Source organism: Panthera tigris, chromosome D4, assembly GCF_018350195.1.
Source record: "Panthera tigris isolate Pti1 chromosome D4, P.tigris_Pti1_mat1.1, whole genome shotgun sequence".
NCBI lineage: Eukaryota > Metazoa > Chordata > Mammalia > Carnivora > Felidae > Panthera > Panthera tigris.
In genome coordinates this window covers 73,876,513-73,894,483 of record NC_056672.1, presented here as the reverse complement: position 1 = coordinate 73,894,483, position 17,971 = coordinate 73,876,513, and the positions used below count along the sequence as shown (strand labels likewise).

The 17,971-nt window shown below is 54.9% G+C and overlaps 1 protein-coding gene across 4 annotated transcripts in view; it reads left to right on the top strand.

Moving 5' to 3' along the window:
- The window catches only part of WHRN (whirlin), a 95,223-nt gene that overhangs the window by 24,613 nt on the left and 52,639 nt on the right, over positions 1-17,971 (top strand). For all 4 annotated transcript variants that reach the window (XM_042964655.1, XM_042964654.1, XM_042964652.1 and 1 more), the window contains exons 2-3: positions 1,125-1,343; positions 13,021-13,146. In XM_042964655.1, coding sequence (XP_042820589.1) covers positions 1,125-1,343; positions 13,021-13,146 — 345 coding nt within the window. The remainder of the gene's footprint in view (positions 1-1,124; positions 1,344-13,020; positions 13,147-17,971) is intronic.

Sequence of the window (17,971 nt, the reverse complement as noted above, 5' to 3'; positions counted from 1 at the left end):
GGGTTTGCTGTTAATCCGGGTGCTAAGTGACTGTCCCTGCATAAACGGCTTCATCTCAGCTCCAGGTACGCTGTGGGAAAGGAGGATGGCCAGTCTCAGCTTCCAGCCTGGACACAGAGTCCGGGCTCACCTTTCCATGTGGTGGTTCCATCCCCAGATCAGAAAATGTGGAATAAAGGTGGTATCCACGCTCAAAACTAGTTGCTGTGGAAAAGGAGCCCCTCGCTAGCTATGTGGACAGGTGGTTTCCCTCTGTTTCTTCATCTGAGTAATGGGTCTCTCTCCCAAGAAGATTGGATTCCACGAGGATTTCAGGAGATAAAAGCATGTGGGGCACTGAACAGGGTGTTTTGCACAGACAGGCTCTTTATAAATGTTTAGCTCTCATTATCCATAGTTTTATCTCTTGACTGTCTTGTCGGGGTCATTAAGACCACCGCCCGGGTTCCGTGAGGGCTCACACGTTCAGCGTATAGTTGTGCTTGTGGCTAAGATTTATTACAGCAAAAGGATACACAGCAAAATGAACACAGGGAGCAGGTGCAGGGGGCAAAGCCTGTAGGAAACCAGGCACAAGCTTCTGAGTCTCCCTTCGCTGAAGGATGAGCACGGAATGAGCTGTGAAATGTTGTCTCCCCAGATGCTCATAGAGACTCAGTGTCAGGGTTTTTATTGGGGTCTGGTCACATAGGTCCCCTCTGCCTGGACCCACATTCCAGAACCCCCCTCTCTCCCCATAGTTTGCAAGTAGCCCAGGCATGGTGAGCCAGTCTTATCCATTAGGGAACAGGAGGAACACTCAGAATCCAGGTTCCCAGATGCCAGCCAAGCAGGGCTTCCTAAGGATGCAGTGTTCAGCCTGCTGTGTTAACTCTTCTGCACAGCTGTGCTGAGAGATCGTATTTCTTATGTTTGGACCACTTCAAGGCAGGGGTGGGACAGATGTCTCCATAGGACAAAAACCGAGAGCTAGAGAAAAAAAAAAAAGGGTCTCGGGGGTTGGCCTCCTCCTCCATGCATGGGGTCCTGAGAGAAGTAAGTTCTGGGTGTGGGGAGGGTGGGCCCTCACTGCCCCCCTTCCTGCTGACTCACATATCCCTCTCTCTCTCTTTCTCTCTCTCTAGGCTCTGAAGGGCTCCAAGAAGCTGGTGCTGTCTGTGTACTCAGCGGGGCGCATCCCCGGGGGCTATGTCACCAACCACATCTACACCTGGGTGGACCCCCAGGGCCGCAGCATCTCCCCGCCCTCAGGCCTGCCCCAGACCCACGGCAGCACCCTGAGGCAGTGCGAGGGTGACTCGAGGAGCACCCTGAACCTCCTGCAAGGCGGGGATGAGAAAAAGGTGAGCTGCCCGGTGATGGCCCCGGCAAGCCGGCTGGGCATGGAGGGCCGGTGGGGGAGGCTGGCCCCCTCGAAACCCCGTTCTCCTGACCAGACCCAGAACAGGGAAGCTTCTCGGAGGCTGGACACAGGAGCTTGGTTCTCTCGAGTCTCTGTCCTGCTCTCAAGCCCCCTGAAGGGTTTCATCGTGTTTTCTTCTCTTTTTGACCTGTGCAGTGTATATTCTGATGCAGGCTAAGATCCTGCAACCAAGGAGCCCAAAGACTGTGGCTTAAATGGGATCCTTTATTTCTCCCTGACACAGAACAGAGGGGACAGTCTGGCCGGGTGCCACCGCTCTGCTCCACGTCTTATTCCGGGACCCAGATTCCCTCCATCGTCACCCTCTGGGAGCTTGGCCCTTCTGATGGTTGAAGCTGCCCCACCCTAGCCCCTGGAGCAGAAACGGGAGGAGAGACAGCTCAGACCGTTTCAGTTAGACACAGTTTAACTTCTCAGTGGTCCAGACCCAGGCGCATGGGCACAGGCAGCTGCCAGGACTCTAGGCTCCTCAGCACGCCTTTTGCAGCTGTGGGTCTTGGGTTGTAAAGAACAGAAGCTGGTGCTGGTCACGTTGTACAGAGCGAGTATTTACTGGAAGGATGTGGGCAGGGACTCAGGGTGTAGCCTCCCAGAGGGAAGGGATTCCCACTAGGTCAGTTCTCTGCCTCCTTCCCCTGCAGATGAGTAGCCCAGGGAGGGAGCGCCTGATTGGCTGCTGGGGAGGGCGGGGCACTTTGACTGACAGGACCACCAAGACTATGGCAGGTGGTGGCAGGATGGTTGCCCAGAAGAAGGGGAGCAGGGGCATCAACAGAGGCCCCCTCCCAAAGCCCTCCTTCTCTCACAGCTTAACTGTTTAAAAAAAAAAAAAAAGACGGAGAGGTGATTCCTCTAAGTTCTTAAACTTTGTTCTGGATGCTGTTTGCGTTGCACCCCATGGTTGCTCCTGAGACCAAGAATGTAACTCCTGCAGGCAGCTCGTCCCATGTTTTAGGACCTCGACCCTGACAGCCCGGAGGCCGTGTGCCTTGGGGCTCCGGGCCAAGCAAGGCTTCCATCTGGAGACTCTTTTTCTCAGCTCTGCTTTTCTGACCATAAGAGCACAGCGTTCACTTAGCAGGTTTTGTGTTCTTTGTGCAAACGTCAGTATGCAGGCTGTGGCAGAGGGGGCCGCGACTTCTGTGCTGGGTGATGAGTGGCAGGGTGGAGCCCCCTGGCCTTCTGCGTGGGGGCCAGCGCAGGTGGGCACGGGTGGGCTCGGACCCCTCCCCACCAGGGGATCCGTGTTGCTCGGCAGCGGTCTTGAGAAAGCAAGGCTGCCTGTGGCCTTGAGTCATTTTCACGGCCGGCTTTCCAGGGTTGGCCAGAGAACTTGCTTTATCTTCCCCTTGAGCCCTTTCCCTGCATGGGGCCTGGCGCCGATGGGTGCTGGGTTCTGTGTTTACAGCATCCTGGTGAATCCTCACGGCTGCCCTGCCCTGCAGGGTAGCTGTCCTTATCCACATTTCAAAGCTGAGGAATCCAAGAGAGACTCAGAGGGTACTGTGGCAACTAGAACCCATTCCACGGGTCGCCCCATACTTAGTGAGCACCTGCGGTGTGCTTGATGCTGTTATGGGAGGGAGGAATAGAGAGAGGGACAAGAGAGGTGAGACCCTGCTCTGGGGAAGCTTCCAGTGAGTTTGGAGTTCATGGGAGGAGTGAGACAGTGATCCAGAAAGGAGCATAAGTGAACAAGATCATTACGATGGTGAAGAATGATGGAAGAGAGTAAAATCAGGAGAGAGGAGTAGAGAGTGAAGGAGAGGGAGGCACTGCTTCAGATGTGGTGGTCAGGGTGTGCCTCTCTGAGGAGATGATTCTGAGCTGAGACCTGTGGGGGGAAGAAAGAGCTGCCATGTATTCTGGGGGCTGAAAATCCCAGGTAGCAAGGACAGCATGTGCAAAGGCCCTGAGGTGGAAACCAGCCCACGTCCTCAAGGCTTAGCAAGAAGGGTGCTTAGCAAGAGGGCCCTGTCACTGGAATTGAGCAGGTAGGAGGGCTGGGAGGAGATGAGGTACCCCCTAGGAGTCTTAGAATAACTTACATAGGAATGTGGAAGGCAGAGACTTAGAGAATTGTGCTCCAGGGATCCAGAGGCCTCAGGAGGCAGGAAATACCCTGGACCACAGCAGAGTGGCCTTCACAGACCCTGTAGCTCCAGATAAGCTTCCACCCTCCCTTCTGTTCTTCTTCTTGCCGATGTAGCAAGGAAGTCCCCATTTCCTGTTGAGAGGGATGTGGGGAAATCTCTCCGCGGCCCGCACTTCTGTTCCCTGTGCCTGGAGTTTGGCCGGCTCTGACTCTCTTCTCTCCGCTGTCCTCGTCTCTACTCCAAATCACCGTGACCAGACTCCTAGACTTCCCATGCCAAACTTCAAAACTCCTCACCCCCAGCCCCAGGGGACACACGCCTTCCAGGGAAACAAGTTCCCAGTGCAGTAGTGATGTGAAAAATCCCACATGTTGCAGAATTACTTGTGAAAGCCACCTAAGCTGCCCTCCAAAGCTGGCTGTGGCGTTGCAGCCTTTCCGAGCAACGCTGTTCTCCACGCCAAAGCGTGAGAGCCGAGCCGTCCGGAGAGGCTGAGGGAAGGAACAGAAGGGACGAAAATACGTAACTCTCTGGGAATCAGACCCATCTGCTCTCACGTTACTGTCGTGTCCTCAGAGGTGAATAGGGGCAGGGGGCAAGGGGCAGACAGCATTGCTATTGTTCTAGGCTCCCCATCTGGAATACCCTAGCCGCCACAGCTCTAATAAACCGGAACACATTTGTTGTGGGGGGTTAAATGGGTTAGCGTGAGTGTGACAGGGAGGGTGAGACACTGGAGCCAGGCCACCTGGATTCAAATCCCGGCTCCGCAGCTTGCCAGCTGTGTGACCTTGGGCAAGTTACGTAAGCGCTCTGAGCTATTGTTTCCATTGGAAACAATGGTAGGGGCAGGGGCTACTCTCCCCACCACTGTGTAAACTCCGTGGCAGTAAGGACCTTGGTTCCACGCCCTGGCACACTCGTAGGGCCTGGATCACTGCCTGGCACAGTGTAGGTGCTCGGTGTTTATTATATGAACGAGTGAATTAAAACGAAAACGCCTTGCCAGCCGCCGGGTGCATGGTAGACTGAAGGTCAGTAATGTTTGCTGGGTTTGAATCCTGTGGGATCAGACCTTGGCACGCCGTTCTCTGCAAAGTTACAGGGGAGGGTGTGGCCACCTGCTTCCCAAGTTGCTATTTTTGTTGCGATCTGAAGAGCTGCCTCTGGCGTGTGCCCTTGGGGGCTGGTGCCCAACCCATCAGTCTCCAGGGAGAAAAGGCACATTCTTTGTCTCTGTCACCTCTCCTTCACCCATAGGGGAGGTGACACTCATCCGAGCTCAGCAGCCCTCCAGGCCTTACACTTTGGAGTTCTTTCCCGGTTAGCTGAACCCCACTTGAAAACTGAAAAATGGTTTAGGGACAGGGCGTAAAGCCACAGTTCTCCAAAGTGTTGCTGGAGCACATGGTAATCATATTTCTAATGTTTTGCAGAACTACCGTACCGTTATCCACAGTGGCTGTACCAGTTTACGTTCCTGCCAACAGTACATGAGGGTTCCAGTTTCTCCACATCCTTACCCACACTTGTTATTTTCTGTTTTTTGGGTTTTTTTGTGTTTTGTTTTGTTTTTGGTAGGAGCCATCCTAATGGGTGTGAGGTGGTAGGAGTTTTTTTCCTGAGCAGTCTTCTTCATGGTGGACCTTTGTGCCTCAGCAGAGCAAGGACATGCCCAACATCACACAGCTGGGAGTGGTTGGTGTTCAGGGGCAGGGCCAGATCTGTCTCTTTCCGAGCCCTCTGTCCTAATGTTGCCCTGTGCCATGTCCCCAGTGTGAGCAGCCCAGAGGAGGCAAGCTGAGGTGCCTCAGTGGCACATGCCCAAGGTCTCATGGGATATGCTCTGTAAAAGGGATAGGGAGAGTGCTGTGGTGTGCAGAGGAGGGAGATCCTGCCAGCCAGAGATTTGGGAAGGCTTCCTGGAGGAGGTAGCATTTGAAGTTTGGCTACATAGCAGTGGAAGGAACAGTGGTCCAGGCAGAGGGAAGGGTGTGACAGTGGGAAGGAGGGCAGAGAGAAAAAGATGGGTCTTGGGACCCCCCTCCCCACCACTGGTGTCCTGTGTGAGTTACGCTTGGGGAACAGCAGGGCTGGGATGACAGACTAGGATAGCCTGTGCACCCTAGGGGACATTTTTCTGCAGGCAGCAGGGGAGGGATGGTGAAATTGATCCCATGTGTGCTAGGACCTTTATGAGATCGCGAAGGAAAGGGGGTGCTAAGCTCATCTTCAAAGTAGGGGGTGGGACTGGTCGAAGTAAAAACAAAACCTAAGGAGCCCCTGGAGCCAAAAGTGACGTTTCCGGTTTTAGTCAAGATGAACTTCCAAGGGGGAAAATAAACCTTGGGGGAAGGTTCTGGTGCTCCGATGGCCTTCTCTGTGTGTGGATGTTCACAGTGGGGTCGTTTATGAGTTGGACGCAGGGGATGAGCTCATTCCTTCAAACGGCTTGAAGCGGAGGACGGTTTGAGAGTGCTCACGGGGCTGGGATGTGGCAGGAGAGAGGAAGCGAGAGCGGGGTGGGTTACCAGCTGTCTCTGGGGCACAGGGGATGAGCACAGTGTTCCCAGGTCCTGCTCTGAGGCAGGTGTCCCCCCACCTACCTGCCCTTGAGTCTGAGCTTCAGGGCACAACGAACTGTTCTTGGGTTCTCAGTTTGAAGGGGCAGTCGCTCCGGGAGGGCACATGCGGGACACCCCACGGAAACAGGAGCAGGGCTTTCAGAGGAAGGCTCTTTCTCCTGCTTCTGCTGTTTCCACAGGCCACACGTACGTTCTGTCACCACCTTTTCTTGGAGAAGGGTTATCAGTTGGGTGATGGACATCAGAACCAGCGCGAGGGAACCCCAATATCCCAGCAGTTTTCCTCCGCACTGGCATTTTCCGATTTCAATGAGGTTTCGTAGAATCATCTGCCTCTTTTACAGAGAGAGAACACAAGAAGGCGAGGGGCAGAGAGAAAGAGAGACAGAATCCCAAGCAGGCACTGCACCCTCAGCACAGAGCCCGATGGGGGGTTTGAACTCATGAACTGCAAGATCATGATCTGAGCTGAGATCAAGAGTCGGATGCTTAGGGAGCCTGGGTGGCTCAGTCAGTGTCCGACCTCGGCTCAGGTCGTGATCTCACGGCTTGTGAGTTCACGCCCCGCGTCGAGCTCTGTGCTGACAGCTCCGAGCCTGGAGCCTGCTTCGGATTCTGTGTCTCCCTCTCTCTCTGCCCCTCTCTGCTCATGTTCTCTCTCTTTCTCTCTCTCAAAAATAAAGTTAAAAAAAAGAAAAGAGTTGGATGCTTAACCAGCTGAGCCACCCAGGTGCCCCAAATCATTTGACTCTTAAGCTAAATCTGTCTTTGCAGCTGGCACCAATATTCCCATTTTCCAGATGGAAGAATGGAGGTACAGAAAGGCTGAACGCATTGCTGCAGGTCACACAGCCTGCGAGGGGTGGGGCCGCATTGTCCTCAGATCCTGAGTCCTGTCCTGGCGGGCACCTCCTGGTGCCTGACGGGGAAGAGTTCCCCTGCCTCCACTGCTGTCCTCTGCTGTCCTCTGGCTCTGCCTCTTCAGGGCTGGCCTGCACACGGCCTCAGCCGAGGCCCCCTCCGGCTGCTCCCCGCACCAGCAGCCTTGGTCAGCACCTGGGATTCATTCAGGGGAATGATGGGGGCAGAAGCAGCCAATGGTAAGGTTCAAGTGTCACCCTCCTGGGTCGTTTGCCCCTGAGCAAATGGGCAAGTCCCGTTCCACTGTGGTGCCTTCTTCATTCCTCGGCCACCACGCCATGCCGAGCCATCAGACCAGGTAGCAGCTCTCCAGACTCACTTCAGCAGCCACAGAGACAGGACGCAATCTGCCCCTTGACTCAGGCCGGGACCTAACCTGGTGCAGGGTGAGGAGGGCCTTTGGGCCTGGGGTCGAAGCCTGGTTTCTGAACTTCCTGATTGTGTGACCTTAGACAAGTCACTTCACCTTGGGTTGGTCACCGAAGCCTCCCTGTCCACAAGATTGGGGATAGTCCTGGCAGGCACGAGGGACTGTTCAGGGATCAGTAATCGTGTGCATAAGTGTAGAGCACAGCAGTGCCTGAAGCGTGGTCATTAATTCCAGTAACCACCATCGTTTATCGAATGCCAGCGAGACGCAGGTGACCTCTCATATCTCTTCATCCTGAAACATTTATTGAATACCTACAGTGGGCCAAAAACCGTTTTGAGTATTGGGAATACAGCAGTCGGCAGCCAAGGACAACCTCCTTCCAAAGCTTATTATGTTTGCACGTGTGTGTGTGTTAAAATAAGTGATGTGTAGTGTATAGTAAATGGGATAAGCAAGAAAAGGGCATGGGGGACACTGATGAGTGGGGTGATTCTAGAGAGGGGCAGGGAAGGCCTCACTGAGGAGATAACGTAAGATCTGAAGTCCATGAAGCAGTGGTTGTCTGGGCCGAATGTCCAGGCTATGGGATGCCTCAGGTGTAGGGCTCGGTGGCTCCAGGTGTGGTTTGCTGGTGAGTCTGTCCTTCTTCTGGCTGGCTTTTGTCTCAGGCTCGTTGCTTCACAGCTGCAGAATGGCAGCTGCTGCTCCTGCCATCACATCCTCTCAGGGCTGCGTCCAAAGCAGAGTGGAAGTGGGGCGGGCAGGCAGAAGGCCCTTCTCTTCCTGTGCCTATGCCTCTCTCTTCTCTGGGGGAAGAATTGCTCCCAACATCCACCAGCAGACGTCCTTCATCGTGTCCGTTGGCCAGAAGTGGCCCAGACTACCCATGTCCCTGAAAGAGAGGAACCAGGTTGGCCTGGACTGACTTCATCTCTCGGCGCTGCTCTGTTCCTTTCTGGGTAGGGCCGGGGTTCAAGGGCAAGGAGGGGACCAGTGCCTGCTCCAGGTAGGTTGTCCACGTCTCAATTTACTGATGGGGAAACTGAAAATCACAGAAGAATTGGGCCTTGCCTCACGGTTTCCCAGGAGTAAAGGGCAAAATCAGGATTTGAATTCAGGCCTGTGGAAGGCAGCGCAGCCTGCTGGTTAAATGCCTGGGCGGGCCAGCTGCCGACCGTGTGGCCTTGGCCACATCATTTTACCTCTCCAGCCTCAGTTTCCTCATCAGGAAAATGGGGGAAACCACAGAGGAAGAGAGAGTATTAAATGGGATAATGCATCCAGTGCCTGGATTTAGGAAATACACCATACACTAAGTGACCAATTAATTTCATGAGTTATTATTCATCTCATCGGTGGGAATGAATGCACACTTTTCACTGTGCTGGGCTGCTTCTCACAGCTCAGTGTCCTTTCCCATAAGTGATTTTTTTCCCCCTCTCAAATGCTGGTTGAATTCTAGCAAGTGATTGAGGCAGATTACCCTGTGGTTGATAGGACTGTTATTACAGTTCTGTGATAAAGACTCCGTTTTATTCCCACGTGAAGAAGGATTTATGGGGAGGTGGCAGAGAGGCAAGGAGGTTTGTTTTCATCCTCAGCGTGCAGAGGGGGCAGCCGCAGACAACCGTTGCTGTCTGGGTGTCACGGGGCTCCTCTTGACTCTCTCCTCCCAGAATCTTCAGGTCTCGGAGCTGGAGAGCCCGGGTGGGGGAGGGGAGCGACGGACTGCAGGCCACCGCATGAGCTGGGCTGGAGCCTTGGTGTGGAGACCCCAGGCCCTGCAGTCAGAGCACAGAGGAAGGGGCCCACTCTGCGGGCAGGGTAGGGGGTCCGGATGAGAGCTGCCCACTCTGTGCCCAGCCTGTCTCACTGGCCTCCCCCAGGTCTGAGCCCCCTGCCTCTCCCACTCCACCGCTGTCTCAGGGTGCACACCCTCTCCTGAAGGATCTCCAGGAAGTGGCCCCCTCTGCGGCCAGTAGTCTTCCTAAAACTGGAATGAGTCTGAGCCCATCTCTCTCCTGGTCTAAAGGCCAGGCTTCTCGGCCTGGATCATGGTCCCCCACTGGCTACTGCTGTCCCTTTCCTTCCTTCCCTGCAGTGCTTCAGCCACGCAACCCTGCGGGACTCCTGGGGGGCCCGGCTCTGTCCAGATTCTGAGCTTTTGACACATTCCTGCCTCCTGCCCCCAGAATACGTCCCCTTTCCCAGAATGACCCTCTAAGGCCTTCGGGGCTCAGGGGTCATATTTCTGAGACACTCTGCCTGAGGTCAGGCTTCCCAGAATGGACTCTGAGACCGAGATATCCCTGATGAGGTTTCTAGATGTGTGCCTGTGGTACACAGAATGATGACCCAAGACACCCACTGCCTCTTCCCTGGAGCCTTCCATGAGCAGGGGCTCAGCTGTGAGGCACCAGCAGCCTTCCATGTTCATCACATGCAGATGTGATGAAGTTAAGGCTCTCGTGACAGGGTAGACTCTCCTGTGTTCTCTGGGTGGGCACAGTGCAGTCACGAGGACCCTCAGAACAAGGCGGCAGGAGAGTCAGAGTCAGAGAAAAGGTGGCGTCCCGCCGGGAGCAGAGAGAGGTGGGAAGGTTCTACCCTGCTGGCTTTGAAGATAGAGGAAGGGGCCATGAGCCCAAGAAGGCAGGTGGTCTCTGGAGGCTGGAGAAGGCAAGGAAACAGGTTCTCCCTAAGAACCTCTAGAAGGAATGCAGTCCTGTCGACTCACTTTAGACTCCTGACCTCCAGAGCTTCTAGGATAATGAATCTGTGCTGTTCCAGGCCACTAAGTGTGTGGTCATTTATCACAGCAGCAGTCCCCTGCCCTGGGCTCGACTGACGCTGGTGACGGTGCTGGGCTGACGCCTCGGCCGGTCCCGCGGGAGCACTGGGGCTGCGCTGGCTTTGTCGCGAAGGGAGGCTGGGCTCTGGCTGTTTCGCCTGCCCCCTTCTCCCGTCCCCGCACGGAAGCTGCTCCAGGGGGAGGCCGTTCCTGGCAAGGGCTCAGCTGTGAGCCACCAGCAGCCAGCACTCCCAGTACCTGCGGACGGGGACCCGGTGAGCTCGTCCTGTGGTCCCGCGCCCATGGCGAGGGGCTGGGTGAGCTCAGACTTGGGGCTGGGTGAGCGAGTACACACCGGGGAGCCCGTCCCAGCCTCGGCTGCAGCCCACCCGTCACCTCTGGGAGGGCGCCTCTGCGTTCCTCCCGGGGCATGGCTGTGCCAGCTAGCCCCACGGCTTGCCGGACGGAGCGGGCCACTATGGAGGTAAGAACAACAGCCAGTGTTGCCTGACTGCCTCCGCGGTGCCAGGCACGAGTCTGAATGCTCCAGGTTTGCGGACCCACGTGTCCCCGGCAAGAATCCAAGTGACGCGGGTGTGGCTGCTGGAGGCAGTTTTGTAGATGAGAGAGCTGAGGCGCAGAGAGGTGAAGTCACTTGTGTGGAGTGACAAACACCTAGCAACCGTCACTGCCAGGGTTAGGCTTGAGCGGTCCGGAGCCTGTCCCCGTAACCAGCACACTGTCACCTCCCAGACGCACAGTCCTGCGTGTGAGAGCAGACGGAGCGGGCCATGAACCCACGTCACCTGAGAGCTCTCCCAGCCATGGAGCGGTGCTGGGGCAGGAGGGGGCAGATCACAAGGGCTGGGTTGTTATTCCCAAGCCCGTTCTCAGAGCCTGCTGTTTCTGGAACATCCATCTCTCTGATGTTTCTGGGTGACTGTTCCCAGGTGCCCCCTGAGAGCTATGAGGGCCTCACAGACGCTGTCCTTTCTAATGGGGTCTTCCTGCCTGAGGAGGAAACCGGGAGCCACTGTGGCCCGAGGGGGGCCGGGGCCACCCCCCAGAGTGTGCAGTCCTAGAGCCAAACTCCGTAGAAGCGTTCCGTCTGGGGGGCTGTCTCCTGACAACTGTCTGCCAGCCTGTAGGAGTCCACTGTGGCTGTGTGTCCCTGTCTGGTTTTGTCGTGTGCAAAATGGAGCCAACAGCGGCTGCCGCTTACCAAGCATTCACTCTGGGCCAGAAACTAGCTTACATTTGTCTCTTAATTTGATCCTTTCCATAGTAACTTTATAAGGCTATTTTCACCCTCCTTTTATGGGTGAGGAGGCTGAGGACACACAGAGAGATTAAGGAACTTGCCCAGGGTCACACAGCGGCTCCAGCCTCATCGGGCAGTTTGGACTTGAGTCTGTCCTCTTCGCCACCTCCACCCAGGGTGGTTGAAGAATTAAGTGAGATAATATACGTGAAAGGCTTCAGATGACTGGCACAAAGCCCTCGGTAATTCTTAGGTGAATAACTTTTCAGAAATTGAAAGCTGGTTGGATGGCTTCCCTAACTCCATGACATTTGCCCTCCCCTGATGCCAACAGGTGCCCACGCTGTTCTGTGGGCAGCCACACTGTGTTCTTTTCGGGTCCCTTACGTGTCTCTGGGTCTTAACTCGTTGAGGGGTATTTTCTGTTCTTTTGGGGTAGTTCCAGCTATTCTGGTGCCTCTTCCCTTTTCTATAAATTCCTCTCTCATGCGCAAGGCACATTTAACCTGAATCGGCCCCCAGCCTCCCTTGCCTGTCCTCCTAGCCCCCTAGCTATCCCCCTGCACGCCCTGCCTTGGCCACAGTGACTCACTTCCACCCTCCTATCCTAAGCAAAGCGTGCTCCCCTGCTTCTTACCTGTAACCCTGGAAAGCCCCTCTCGCCCCTGCCCTGCCCCTGCTTGGTTGACTCCTGCTCACCCTCCAGTCTCATCAAGAAGATGTCACCTCCAGGAAGCCCTCTGACCACCACCCTCGCCCCCAGTCAGGACCTTGCACCTTCTCTGCATACTCGTGGCCCCATGAGCCGCCCCATCACGCTCTGCTCACGCTGTTCTGTGAAGGTCTGTTTACTGGTCTGTGTGCCCCTCTGGTGAGACCTTCGGGAGCAGGACTATGTCTGGGTTGTCCCTTGGTCCCCTGGCCCAGCATGGGCTATGCCTGCCCTCAGCCGGTGCTCCCTGTGTTTGTAGAAGGAAGGGCAGCTGAGGTGATAATGTTGTGACCCGCTGGTGTGGGTGGCAGTGCAGGAGACCCCTGAGGAGGCAGGAGACCCTTGGGAGGGCAGGAGACCCGTGGGGAGGCAGGAGACCCGTGGTTGGTGGGAGACTTCCAGGGAGGAGACAGGGGGTCCTTGGGTGGCAGAGTGGACTTAGCCTTGAACCTAAGGAAGATGGGAGGTGAGGGACCCTGGGGCCAGAGCAGGCTCTCCCTGGCTGAAGCGGGTGCTGAGGGGCAGCCGGGGGCGTGCGTGGCCCCTACTGTGTGAAGCGTACATGAAAACCTGAAATGTAGAGGTTCTCTAGGATGTTAGCATCAGGGGTCACCTCCTTCAACGCCTTCCTTTCACTGCACTTACAACTGTGACCCCGGGAGGGAGAGGGACTTCCCCAAGGTCACTCAGCAAGTTGGAGGCCGAACTGGGGCAGGGGATCTGGAATGTTCCTGGCCTGAATCGGTGTGCCCTTCAGGGTATGTCAGGGCCTCTGTAGCCTGTGATGCCCCCCCACCTCCCCCTGGAAGTTCCTGTCACCTCCAGGCCCTCCAATGCTATCTTCTGTCCCTCCCACAGGTGAACCTGGTGCTGGGGGACGGCCGGTCCCTGGGCCTCACCATCCGAGGGGGAGCCGAGTACGGCCTGGGCATTTATGTCACCGGCGTGGACCCGGGCTCAGAAGCAGAAAGCAGCGGACTCAAGGTGAGCGGCCTGACTCCCAGAGGAGGGGGTGGGCACCAGGGCCGCATGCATGGGGTGAGGGCGAAGGAGCCACATGTGGAGCTCCGTGCGGCTGATTTCGGTCAGACCTCCAGCGAGGCCATGGGCACCCCACCTTGAGGACCAGTCCCGGCCAGGAGTCCCCCTGGCTGCATGCCTCCAGTTGGCAGCTCAGAGCAAAGCAACAGGGCCCACCTCCCAGCCTCCCGAGCTGGTTTCCTAGCTCTCCTCGGAGCAGTGCAGCCTCCCATGCGGTGGCGGGCAGTGGGCCAGCCGAGCTCTTTGTGGCTGCTGCTTTGCAAACACTGTCAATGGCTGCGGTGGCCCCGACTTCAGGTTCGTTCTGGAGCATTGACAGGGAAGAGAGGAGAAAGCGGGAGCTGGGTTAGGGTTGCACCGAGCAGCTCCCGGTTGGCGTTCCATCAGGGCAACCAGCAATTATTGAAATCATATCGTTCGTTCTCATTTTAAAGAACACTAACTGTGTGCCCGGTACTGCTCATTGGCTTCACACGCGTCTCACTGAACCCTCAGGCTGCCCCTTGGGGTAGGTGGCTCTTACCCACATTTTCCAGTCGGGGAGGTGGACACGGAGAGAAGAAGGTGAAACAGACTTCCCAAGGTCACACAGCTGACACGTTGCAGAGCAGGACTGAGCCCAGGCCGTCTTTGTTCCACAGCCCGTGCTCTCAGCCATTGCACTATACCACCTTGCTGCCAGAACTTGCTCGGAGCACTGGAGGGCTGTGACACTGAGTGAGGCAGAGGCGAGGACCCTGGGCCCAGAAGACAGATGGCCTAATGAATGGGCTAATAAGTCCTGATGCCGGCCGGGGAAGCCAAGGCAGCAGCAACGGGAGCAGTAGCCGTGGGCATGGGTGGCATTTGAGCCAGCCTTGCAGAATGCAACAGGTTGGAGGTAGAGGGGCTGGGGAAGAGGGAGCTGTCACTGAGATCATGGGCAACTAGATGGCTGGGGAACGAAGCACAAGATGAGATGCTGTCTTTCTAGCAAAGGGCCTTGAATGCCCCACTAACTTGTGGGAACCCGATTCTCTATGCAGATGCGAAGAAAAGGTCAGGAAGGGTCATGGCAGATCAGAGTGGCGGTCAGCAGAGACACCCCCCCCCCACCCCCTCCCCGTGCCGTGTAGTGGTGGGAGGACTGGAGTGGGCGAGAGGAGGCATCTGTCAGCTTCTTTTAGGACATAGGATTTAATCGGAAGAGCTCTGGGCTTGGAGCCTGGAAGGTTGGGTTCGAATCCCAACTTCGCTGTTTTTGCTCTAATAGCTGTGACCTTGGACGGTTCCTCCCTGTGTCTGTGCTTCCCTGCCTTTTCCCAGATAAGCATAATAGAGAACACCACTGTCTGAGGCTTGTCGTTGAAAAGATGAGAAGAGAAACCTGATAATAATGGTAATAATAACGTCAGTAATTGTCTCTGTTATGGGCTGAATGCTTGTGTCCCCACATTCATATGTGAGTCCCTGACCCCCAACATGATGGGGTTAGGAGGTGGGGCCTCGGAGAGGTGACAAGGTCATGAATAGGAGTAGTATCCTTCTAAAATGGACCCCACAAGTGCGGACACAAGAAGTGGGCTATCTGCAAGCCGGAAGAGGGTCCCCAGCAGAACCCGACCATGCTGGCACCTGACCCCAGACTTTGGGCTCCCAGAACTCTGAGAAATACATGTCGACCGTTTGTAAGTCACCCGGTCTACGGCGCTTTGTTTTAGCAGCTGGGACAGCCTGACACAGCCTGCTGTTTCTCTGGCTCTTTATGCCGTGGATCCGTGTACCCACTGCACCCCTGTGGAAACGTGTTCCTCAGCCCATTTTACAGGCACAGCAGCTGAGACTCAGAGCGTCACACAGCCAGTGGGAGGCAAAGCTGGGACTCCCATGCGATAGTTGGGGTTCTGGTTCTGGAACCGTGCTCGTAACCAGGCCAGTCGGGCGGGTGATAGAGGCCCCACAAGTGCTGGCTGGGTCTCGTTGATTCTGCAAGGCCCTGGGTCTGAGCCCGTGCTGTGTTCTCAGGGAAAAATGGCACCTTGATGGGATCCCCAAGAGGAAACAATCTCACAGTAGTCTGTGCGCACGTTTTGTTTAAGAAGTTTGTTATTTTGGAATAATTTTAGATTTACTGAGAAGTTATAAAGGGATTTCCCATCCTTCGTTGATCCAGCTTCCCCCAACGTCAGAGTCTCCTGTAACCACAGTACATTTGTCAAGGCTCAGAAGCTGACATGGGTACAGCACGTTTCCACAAACCACACACTTTATTTGGAGTCACCAGTTTTTCCACTAATGTGGTTCACTCGAGCGTTATGCGTTGCATTTGGCTTGTATGCAGTTTTAATTCCATTTATTCCTCCTCCCCTCCCCCAACCACCACCAAATTTCAAAAAAGATTAATGGCAGTTTCTAAGCACGGAATACAGTTTTTGTTTTTTGGTTTTTTTTTTAAATAAATGAGTGAGGAAATTGGGGAGAAGAAAAATGAGGGCTGAGAGAAAGGGATGAAGACAGAGCAAGGGTCTTTTCTAGAACACTTGCTAGAGGCAAGACGCAGATTTGGTTAGAGCTTCCTGGCAGCCGATGCAAAGAGAGAAGCAGGTCAGTGACGTCTGTGAGATGAAAACAGAGCAACTGTGCTTTAGAAGCCTGGCTGTTCCTCTTCCTGGGGCCTGAGCGCAGTTTCCCTCTGGTGTCTCTTGGAGAGAATGCTGTGTGATGATGTAAGCGGTGTCCTCAGTGACGGGAAATGTATGAGCAGATTCCACCCTTGGTGGCGGATGCGTTCTGATGACATCCATGTTAAAAGAAAGCGGAGAGAGCGGGAAAGATGATGTGTTAGGGTCCAGCCTGAGAGCACTGAGCACATTTTCTCTCTCTGTCTCTGTGTCTCTGTCTCTGCATCTGTCTCTCTCATTACTGACAGATGGTCGCTTTTATTATCGTGTCGTCTACTTACTGAGGAGTCACCGTGTCAGGAACTGTGCCAGATGCTTCACGGTGTTATGTGATTTTTATGACAATGTGTGAGGAGGGAATATTCTCCTCCCTATTTTGCAGGTGGCAGATCCGGGAACAGTGTTAAGCAACGTGCCCAAGGCCACCCAGCTAAGAGGGGCTAGGTCTGCACCCCCAGCGGCACAGGCTACCTTCGTAACCGCTACTCTCCACCGCCTCCTGGTGGTGATAGGTGTCATTGTCTCCAGCTTACAGCTGAAGAGGTGAAAGCTCATGGAGTTTAGGGTCCAATGCATTCTAATGTCAGAGCTGGGATTTGAACCCAGGCCTGACAGAGCCTTGTGCAAGGCGGGACAGGAGCCCTAGGGCCTGCCGCTGACCAGCTGTGTGAGGGTAGGGGTGTCCTTCCCGCTCTCTGGGCCTGTCTCCGTGCTTGGACAGTGAGGAGTCGAATAGTCAGCTAGATGATTCGGGAGGCTTTCTCCTAGATTCGCACCTTTTTTTCCGGCCTGAGACTGCCCAGACACCAGGAACCACAGCCACAGAGAGACGCCAAAACAGGTAGCCCACTGGCAGATCCCCCTTTTATGTGGAAGGAAGGGGAGAAGGAAGGCGGGGAGGGAGGGAGGGAGGGAGGGGACATTACACAGAAGTAGTGGCTGTCCATTCTGCTTCTCCTTCCCTTCCTTCGATTTAATCTGCAAATATCTACTGAGGACTCCTGTGTGCCAGACACTGGGCTCGCCCTGTGGCTTCTGAGCTGAGCAAGACAGAGTGTCTGACCTCCAGGAGCTTTCTTTCTAGTGGGAAGATGGGGCCAGGTGGGGAGGCAGAATTACCCAATTGTTTGTTTAATCAAACAATCAGGGTAAACAACAAGATGGCAAAGCCCATGGAACCGTGTGGGTGTATGACAGGGGAGACCAGCTCTCATCTTGGATATCTGGGAGGACTTCCTGGAGAAAGAAACATTTCTGTTGAAATTCAAAACAAGAGGAGAAAATCAGTGATGTGAAGGAGGAAATGAGAATTTCCGGCAGAAAGAACAGCAAATGCTAAGTCCCTGAAGTGGAATGAAGTGTTCCCTGATGCCAAGGAAGGCCGGTGTGGCTGAACGCAGAAAGCCAGGCGGAGGAGAAGGTGCCAGATGATGCTGACAGAGTGAACAGAGCCAGCTCACACAGGGTGTGTAATTCACCCAAGACTGTGCAGCCATGGAAAGATGATGCCCCAGATCTGCAGTTAGCAGTATGGAAGGATGTCCAAGGTCTGTTATTAAGTGGAGAACACAGGCTGCAAAGCCACTTATCTGACAGGAGCTCATGCAGGCAGTAGATGCAGGTGAAAATATGCGCAGAGAAACAGCCACACGGACCTGTACCGAAACATCGGTGTGGTTATCCGAAAGTGGCGACATTACCGATGACTTTTGCCGTTCTTTACATCCTGCGTGGGGTCTGCATGAAGCGAATATTGCTCTTCTCATCATGAAAACAGCAACATTTAAAGCCATTTCCCGTCTTGAAGCAAGGCAGCAGAAAGATATTCCGTAGAAGTTTTCCAGTCGCTTCACTTTGCTTCTCGGTGGCAGGCAGGCAAAGGCTTTATTTGCTCATAAAATGCCTGCCTTTGGTAGAGGCCTTTCCTTTCTCGGTCCCCGCCGCAGTAAGACATTTTATATTCCCTGCCACTGTTTCACGCTCCCCTCCAAGTTCCCTCGAATGTGCTAACACCTGCCTACACTCGCTCGGGCATCCAGGACTGATTAATTCCATTTATTGCCAATGCACTGTCAGTAGAATCAGGCATATTGAAATGGAATAAAGGG